The 8,589-nt window shown below is 39.4% G+C and overlaps 1 protein-coding gene across 1 annotated transcript; it reads right to left on the bottom strand.

Moving 5' to 3' along the window:
• Positions 1-2,688: 2,688 nt before the first annotated feature.
• On the bottom strand, positions 2,689-4,516 carry LOC116260866 (uncharacterized). The gene is made up of 3 exons (XM_031639386.2): positions 4,281-4,516; positions 3,955-4,160; positions 2,689-3,106 (listed from the first exon to the last, which is right to left on the bottom strand). Exons 1-3 carry the CDS (start codon positions 4,368-4,370, stop codon positions 2,851-2,853), a joined length of 552 nt encoding a protein of 183 aa, XP_031495246.1. The 5' UTR covers positions 4,371-4,516; the 3' UTR covers positions 2,689-2,850.
• Positions 4,517-8,589: the final 4,073 nt, after the last annotated feature.

The raw sequence follows: 8,589 nt of genomic DNA, 5'->3' as shown, positions 1-8,589 counted from the left end.
TGTTATGAGTACGATTGTAAAATCTTAAATTTAGAACCAGATTATAGATATTATATGGAAGAAATAGAATGCTGTATGAAATCTAGGATATGACTTTGTGTATGTGTGCGTGTGTTTGTGTGTATATATCCTTGCACCCACACATATGCCCTTCTGAAATTTTCTCTATCCTGTGCCTACGTCCCCATCCCGCACCCCTCGGGCCATCTAACAACATCATGAACCATTGTTGCATCGTAAATCATCGCTGATGTTCATGTGACGATGTGCCAACCGACAACATCCCCATTTAGGAACAGCAAACCTGAGCCATCAGATTTAGAATCTGAATGGCCCAGATTTTCCTCCTTTTTTCTCATTCTCTCTCTTCCCCTCTCACTCTTTCTCATCTTTTCGGGGGAGCCCGGCGGCTCATCCTCTGCCGTTGTCAGCCGGCTCGCCGCCGGGCTCTACCTACAATGGGTAGAGGTAAGGGGGAGCCGCCTGGTCTGCCGGCTATGACCGTGCAGCCAGCGACAGCAGGGGGAGCCAGTGGCTCCCCTATTGTGGGTAGAGGTAAGGGGAGCCATCAGGCAGCTCCCCCTGCCATGAACGGTGGACCAGCGTGATGGTGTCGCCTTGATGCCATCCGGCTGGCCCTCCTGCAACGACAGGGGGGCATCGTCCGGCTTTTCCAATGGAAGAGGGAGGGAGTTGAGGGGGGGAAGGGAGAGAGGGATAGGGTGGGGGAAAAGGAGAGAGTGTGAGACAAGAGTGTTGTCGCTACGTCACCTGTGTACGGATACGGGTTCTGTTACCAATACGAGAAAATCGGTTGGTATGGCCATTTTTGCAAATCTAGGTATGGATACAAGAAAAGTTTTACAAGATAATATGAATTTTTTAATTAAAAAAATTAAAAATTAAAAAAACAAATGATATTATGTAGAATTTGTATATTAGGGCAAGACCTGCACAAATTTCCAGAATTTTTGTATATGTTTTCAACAAAAAAATATTTTTGAAAAGCATACTGGTGTGCCAGAAATTTCTATTGCCACAAATATTTGCCCATGAAGGTTTCTTCTTGAGGATAAAAGCCAAGTTTATGCCTTGAGTTTGGCCCTTTTGAACATCGAAGTCTTCATAATGGAATAAGAGGGAATTGTTCATGGCCTAGATTTGGATTTTGAAATTTGGACTGAAGTACAGATAGTGGTAGTTTGCTCTTGAGCTTGTCATTTGAATTTCATTTTATGGGGTTGCCTTACTTAACATTGTAACTCTTGCAAATCGATCATGCCGCTGCCCAAAGCCTACTACCGCTACGTACAAAATCGAGACGAAGGGAGAAAGAAGGCATCGCCTCTCGCCCGTGAGGTATTTTTTGGTTGAAAATATGGTTTGGATCTGGTTCTGATTAGAAACCAGATCCAAACATACCAGCACGTACCGGTGTCACCGCACTACCGCTGACACTTTTAACGTACCAAGGTGACATAGGTTGTGGGCTGTCGGATCTAAGATTGGATGGCTTAGATCTAATGGCTCTTAATGTATAAAAAAAAAAAATAGAGTGACCATTTAGGGACTATATATATATATATGTGGTCCTTTTAATACTCTTTCCATTTAATACCCTTTCAATTCGGCCAGTCAGTGATGCATTGTGAAAGTCTATTCTCATTGTGATTGACAGAGGAACAAGTGTATGTCTTTTGTAGCTAACTAATTGTGGCATGGTTGGTTTGAATATAGGGCCGCCTAAGATGGGGCACATTCATGAATAAGAAAAAGTTATGAAAACACAAAAAGGTACGCATTAGGCATGGCAGACATGCTTCTTAGCCGTTCATCATAATTAACATATTATCTTTGTTCTTTCCATGTCATTACTTCTTGCTTATCATATCAACGTTGTTGGTGCAAGAGAAGGCCACGCCCCAATGAATTGTTCAGGGAGTGATTTGAATGGAGATGTTTACTTTGTTAGTTGGGATCCAGAACTTATTCCACCTAGGCAAATCCCTCCTATAGACTATGATCCTGCGCCACCAAAAGATGTGGATCGTGATTTATTATCAAGGTACTACCTTATAATCAACTGCACAAAATCGTCCTTTTTGCTTTTATTGAGTTGATAAAAAAAGTGTCGGTGACTTCTCTCCTATTAGAAAGGTTCCATGTTACTATTGTAAATACGGCCGACAGACACAAGATGAGACTTTACCAACAACGAAGTGCAACTCTCTTCGTACAAACTGCAAAGAAGTATCAACATATTCATGAGTAAGTTTCGGCCTAGTTGTAGCCTGAAGGCAGAGGATGCAGCTGGCTATTCCTTGGCCATTACTTTTAGGCTTTTAGCTGCGTGCTAGCTTCCAAGCTCTAAGGGCTACATCCGGTCCTTTTTCTCAATAAAACCTGTTATCTTAACTTTGCGCACTAGATGGTCAATATATGCACGAGCAGGTATTGCTTGGTTGCAAGCCTCTAAAAGGAAGTCGATGTAGTTTTGGTTGTGGCTCAATCGTAGCATGAAGGATGGAAGTTGCAGTCGACCATGTTGTGCACAAGTTACCGCTTGTGGTGACAACTACCTATGTAAAAGGACCGCAAGTGCCTTAGCTGCGCGCATCAAAGCACTAATGCTACATATGGCTTTTCCTTTTTCAAAAACATGGAAAGAAAGAGCATCAAAAACCAAGCTACAAGAATTAAACCTTTCTTACAAAAGAGAATTAGCAGTTCACAACTATGATGCAACCAACAGTGCAGCCAATGAACAGAAAAACCGAGGGGATCCAATCACACATTCTGCAGTCGACTACTGCAATACAAGAGATCTATGAGTGAGAGCCGAAGCATATGTCAACGGTAGCTACTCATGCCCACGCCGGCCTCGCCGCCATGGTAAGGGTTTGCATTGGCCTTAGAGAAAGTGATGTAGTATATCTCGCTGAGGATGCAGGTGAAGAAGGTGAAGGCTGCGCCTGCTGCAAAGACGCCCTTCCTGATGGTTTCACAGGAGAGATTGTCGATGTTGAACTTGGCCCTGTACTTGGTGTGGTAGGCATTCTGCACAGAAGCAGCCAGCAGACACATCTCCGCGATGATGAATGTAAACCTGCAGGGTAGACAACGGGAACGGCCCAGTTAACCAAGTTCACTTTCTTCCTTTCCCAATGTAAAGAAGCAAAACCAACCATTCGTTTTCCCTTCTGCTGATCAACGTTGCAGTGTATTCATTCTATGTCGAGAGAGAAGAAATCATAGTCGGAACGAATAAAGTTGCTAGAAAGGAAGAGACAGATTAGACAAGTTCTTTGGAGACAAAACCCGGAAGGAACTTGGAACAATTTCTTAGGGACAGAGGGCCTAGAAAGAACTACGAACAACTTGATTGGGACAGAAGGCACGGAAGGAATTGGGAAAATGGTTAGTAAGACAGGAACCTGGGAAAATTTGCTAGAGACAGGACAACGTTGGCCGGTAGGATTTTGGGGGTGTGTGGGGTGGGGGTGGGGGTGAGAGAGAGCGAGAGAGAGAGAGAGACTAAATTTTCCTCCCAGAGGCGAAATTGGGGAAAGAACCTGCAAACAATAGACCCCCAATTCTTCCCAATCGAATAATTTTGGTGGTTGTGTATTGGACAGATTCAATAATGTTCACATACGAATCCCAGGTTAAAACAGGAAGAGAAAAAAAGAAAGAAAGAAGATTGTATCAGAGTTAACTCGTCCTAAGACTCCAACTGCACAACGAAAGAACACAGATCCATGGGCAAAAGACTCCAAGCGCAAGGACAATCGTCTCAACATCAGATCTCCAAACCTCAATCAGTTATAAACTAGCTAAGGTGTTATCCAATCAAGAAAAGCATTCTCCTTTCACCTTCAGTTCTTTCTACAGCGAAAAACGATTCATACCCAACAGACAGAAAGGGAAAATTCAGCAGCAGCACTAGAAGCTTACCAGCAAGCTATGAACAAAAGCACGGCACAAGCGCGGGATCCACCGGGCCTCAACGACCTGCCGCAGCAGAAACACTTACTGACCACCATGATCAGAAGTTGGCTCAAGAAAAGGAAGACAAAAGCGCCAGCACCATAGCCCGTCGCAATGTCGGAGCCATAGACGCAATATGTGTAGTACTTTTCTGCATCAGGAAGCACTTGGGCCTGCAAATAATCGACGCATAGAGAAAAAATTAAGGCGACCACTCAATAGGTAGCAAAAAATTGGTTCCTTGAGATGGAAACCTTTCTTCTTTGTGTGTGTGAGAGAGGTCGGGAAAATACCTTGCTTCTCCGCTGCTCGGCGGCGACGGCAAGGCCGAAGGCGATGATGTCGAAGATTAAGACGATGACAATCACGAGAGTGGAGGCCATAGGAGAGGGAGCAGAGGAGAGGAGGGAAGGGAGGAGAGTCTGCGTGTGAGAGATGAGATCTAGATCTGGGGAGGAAGTAACGGGTGTGAAGTAGCTGAAAGCAACCAATACTTCTTTATAACGGAGGACGCAACGCCGACCTTTTTCTAATTCTCACGCGCACCCACCTTCTCTCTCCCGGTCCAAACAAGTAGAGAACGGAAAGATACTTCTTGTTTACAAAAACATGGCTTCAGTAGTTAACTTCTAATTGTAATACGGAAAAAAATGGAGGACATTATTTAACTGGAAAATTTTTCTTTTTTGGGCTTGCTTTTTGTCATAATTTCAAAAAGTAGAGTATCATTTTCAAATTTTTAATAAAAATATCACTTTCAAGGGCAGCTGTTAAACGGCGTGAATTAAATGTTTGTTGACTTGAAATAATTCAAAAACCTTAGCTGCAATTTCTCAATATTACTCTCATTATTGGATTGTATTAGTATTGTTTTAACTTATACTTCTTGCTTTTCCAAGCTAAAGAACATCCACTATATGCTCTTATTATGGAAAATATAGCTTCCTAAAAAATCATAAAAGCTGGTGGCCTTCTAAATTATGAACAAAAGTAATTCTGAAAATGAAAATTTCACCTGCGATCGGAATTTCTCGATGCAAGTACATATTTATTGCAAGTTACATATTTATCGCCAATTGAATAGTAAGGAGTTAGCTTTACCATTAACTTCCCGCTTAAATTAAAACTTAAATTAAAGTAATCAATAGCTCCTTCGGTAGTCAACAAAGCGCTTTCAATTTAACATGTCAATCCATAAAAGCAGTAAATCACTACACATTTTAGACTAGAAAATAAGAGGCGTCACTAATAATGGCCGTTTTGGGATTAAAGTACAAAATTTGGTACTTCAGTAAAAAAAACTTCCTTCATTTGAAGAGAGAGAAAGAGAGGGATCAGTTTATTTGTCTAATAATTTTTTTTTAAAGATAACTTTTACCAAATGCAAGCTTCAATCTTGTCTACTATTTTTCATTAATCTAACTTGATGCTATAGGAAGTTGAAGTTCTTGAGGGAAACTGCCAAATATGGCCTACTAAAAGGCAAGAGATTTGGATGCAAATAAGAAATTAATTTTTTTTTTGGTACTCAAACAAGGGAAAAACGTGAGACTTCACAAACTTGACATGTCCAATCTCGATGTCGGAAAATCTGATGATTAAAAAAAAAAAAACTATGCCATGTTTAAAGAACACTTCATGAAGATCTGAAAATAAATTACTAAAATTTTCAGACGATAAATTAATTCAAACATAAGTATCAGCTAGAAAACCACAACTTATATAGCAAATACTTGACCATTTAACAGAAAGATACTATCCTATAAGGTTAGTTTCACGAAAAAGGTACTTGTAATCATGGAAAGCTAAAAGAGATCAAGGATAAGAATGATTTTTACTAACCAATCGAGAGAAATAATTTAAAATTTTAAACTGCTTAATAAAAGAATAAAGTTTTCTAAATGTCCAGAAAAAAGAAAGATGAACAGTTTAAGAACTAACCTAAAAAACAGTTAAAACGTGACATTATTGTGAAGATTAATATTTTATTGTTACACAAAAACTGACGAACTAAGCAACCATGTTTCCGGTTTCCCCTCCCTGACCTTGCCTTACCTTTCTCTCAGGAGAAGAAAGAAAGGGTAAAAAGCGTGGAGGTGGCGGAAACTCGGGGAACAGTCCCCTTCAGTCTGGTTCTCTAGTCAAAATCTACTACGTTTGCTTACGATTAAACATCTTTTTTTTTTTTTTCTCACCCCCTTTCAAGCTACCCCAGCTGTCTACATACAGATGAGCAACAGCCATCTTTGGTTGGTTGCGCAATGCGCACCCTCCTCCACGGATGGACGCGTGACTTGCACGCGTCTGTCTTAGAAATTTTAAATCCGAACCCATCTTTTCATAATATTTTATAAAGGTGCCTCACCATCTTTTGTTTTTATCTTTCGGAGAAAGTCTGGGATGGGGTACGCCCCCTGCCTTTATCTCAAACAAAATGGGTAGGGTAATATGTAACGCGGATCTTTTGCCGATAGATTCTGAACTCACCATGGGGTTTCAGGAATGGGTTGCATGTAGGCCTGGTCGTTAAGCAGACCGAGCCCGCCTGACAAACAAAACCCTAGCTTGTAACCCGACTCGACTTGGTTAAAATTAAAAAATATATATTTTTGATATAAAATAGTAGATAAATATAAGTAATCGTAATAAAATATTATAATTATATATATAAATCAATAAATAATATTAAAAAATCTTATTAAGTTGAACCGGACTTAGTCCGCCAGCCCAATAAGTTATCGGGCCAGCCACCCCAGGAACCGAATAGGATTTACAAGTGCCTATCTCTGGAAAACAAAAAAACAAGTATATGGCTTTGGAGCCAGCACTCTTTGAGAATAGGAATGTTTTTTTTTTTTTTTTCATGTCATTCCTTTCAGTCGGGGCAACGTTGTTAAATGTGATGAAGGCAAAATAAAATGCTAAGTCTATGAAGTGAGACGACGCGAATCATAAGCTTTACGGCAAAAATGTGACATGTGACAAAAGAACATAGAGTTATAAGCTATTTACACAGTTGAAATCCTGACTGGTATAATGGAAGAAAAACTGCATTAAAATCCAACTTACTTAATGAGAACTTCATAAAACCCAAGCAAGTTAGACTAGCAAAAATCCAAATACATAAGAAATTAAGACAAAAGAAAAGTAACATGTATGCTACGTTCAAAAATAACAAAGAAGGGAAAATAACCTTATTTAAAAAAATAACTAAAACCCTACTAAAGATGAGAACAACCCGATAAAAGCTCAAGAACAGCTCACAACGTAGCCTTCATTGGCTGAATCCACAGTTGAAATGTTGAGAAATCAACAAAAAACTTTAGGAAGAAGGTTGAGGAATGGACTAACCAGATCCAGCAACACATTGGTCGTTGTTAGGCAAGACACTACAAAAAAGATGAGTTTTACTGACGGGCAGAACACATTAGTATAGGATGAAAGTCACCGGTATAAGTGTCACTGACAAATATGGCAATCCATCAGTGTAGAGTCTATCAGTGAAGTGCTTACTGACGACAGAATAAGTCATCAATAAAATCCAACTATAGCGATAGAAAAGAGCCGATGGTCAAACAGACGAACGTTACTGTTTTCCTTTCTGTCAGTATAATTTTACTACAACGACGAGAAGAAGAAGATGGTAAAATAGCCATTCTTTACTGACGGGATGGATGCTCAAATTTACCAATGGGTAATTGTCGTCACTATATTATTTATACTGACGTTATCTCTAAACGTCTGTAAAAAGTATAAGTTTACTAACATGCATGTATCTCAGTAATTAATGTTTTAATGATGGTTTGGTACCGTTAGTAAAATGCTTTCAAGAAGTGAAACTTGTTACGAGAAACGAAAGAAACAAATAAACATAGATATTCAAACTTAACTGCATGATCTCAAAAGTGAAGCCAGGATTTGATTTATACGTTCTTTAAGCATATCCACTCTTGAACATTTGGCCTTTAGCTCAGGTACTCTAGCACAGGCTGTCTCGAGGTCAGGTACTCTAGCAAATGTTTGTTTGAGCTCATCATATCCTATGCATTTCTCCTCAAGTACAACTAACTTTCCTTGTAAAGTATTAACTTATTCTTTTAATGCTGCATTTTGTGCAGCTAGTTCACCCTTCTACTTTTAGTAGAAAATTGTGAAGGTTTCACACCTATTATTCCCACTCTACATGCTCAACCATGACTATCTTCTTCCATCACTTGAGAGAGCAAATCAGGTGAATAAGATGCTCCCTATGACAAAGTAGCCATTTTTTCCTTTAACTTTTCCTAATGTATAACATACAAACAAAGTTAGTGTACAATAACACAACTAGTCTTGTGTGAATAACAATTGTATATAACTCTTACTATAACGCCAATTGTTTTTGGGTTAGAGTAGTTTGCATATTAGTGTTGTTTCGAGTAGTAATAAAAACTTTTGCACGTGAAAGCTCAAGTCCATCATCTCCAAATTGTAAATATGAATTCAAATAAATGCCAAATCATAATTTAGTTATAGGATGTACAATATAAAATTCATGAAAAAGCATGTCAGTATATAAATATAAACGGATGCAAATGTCAAATCATAATTCACTTTCTTTGC

Source organism: Nymphaea colorata, chromosome 9, assembly GCF_008831285.2.
Source record: "Nymphaea colorata isolate Beijing-Zhang1983 chromosome 9, ASM883128v2, whole genome shotgun sequence".
Classification (NCBI taxonomy): domain Eukaryota; kingdom Viridiplantae; phylum Streptophyta; class Magnoliopsida; order Nymphaeales; family Nymphaeaceae; genus Nymphaea; species Nymphaea colorata.
This window is presented reverse-complemented; position numbering and strand designations above follow the sequence as displayed.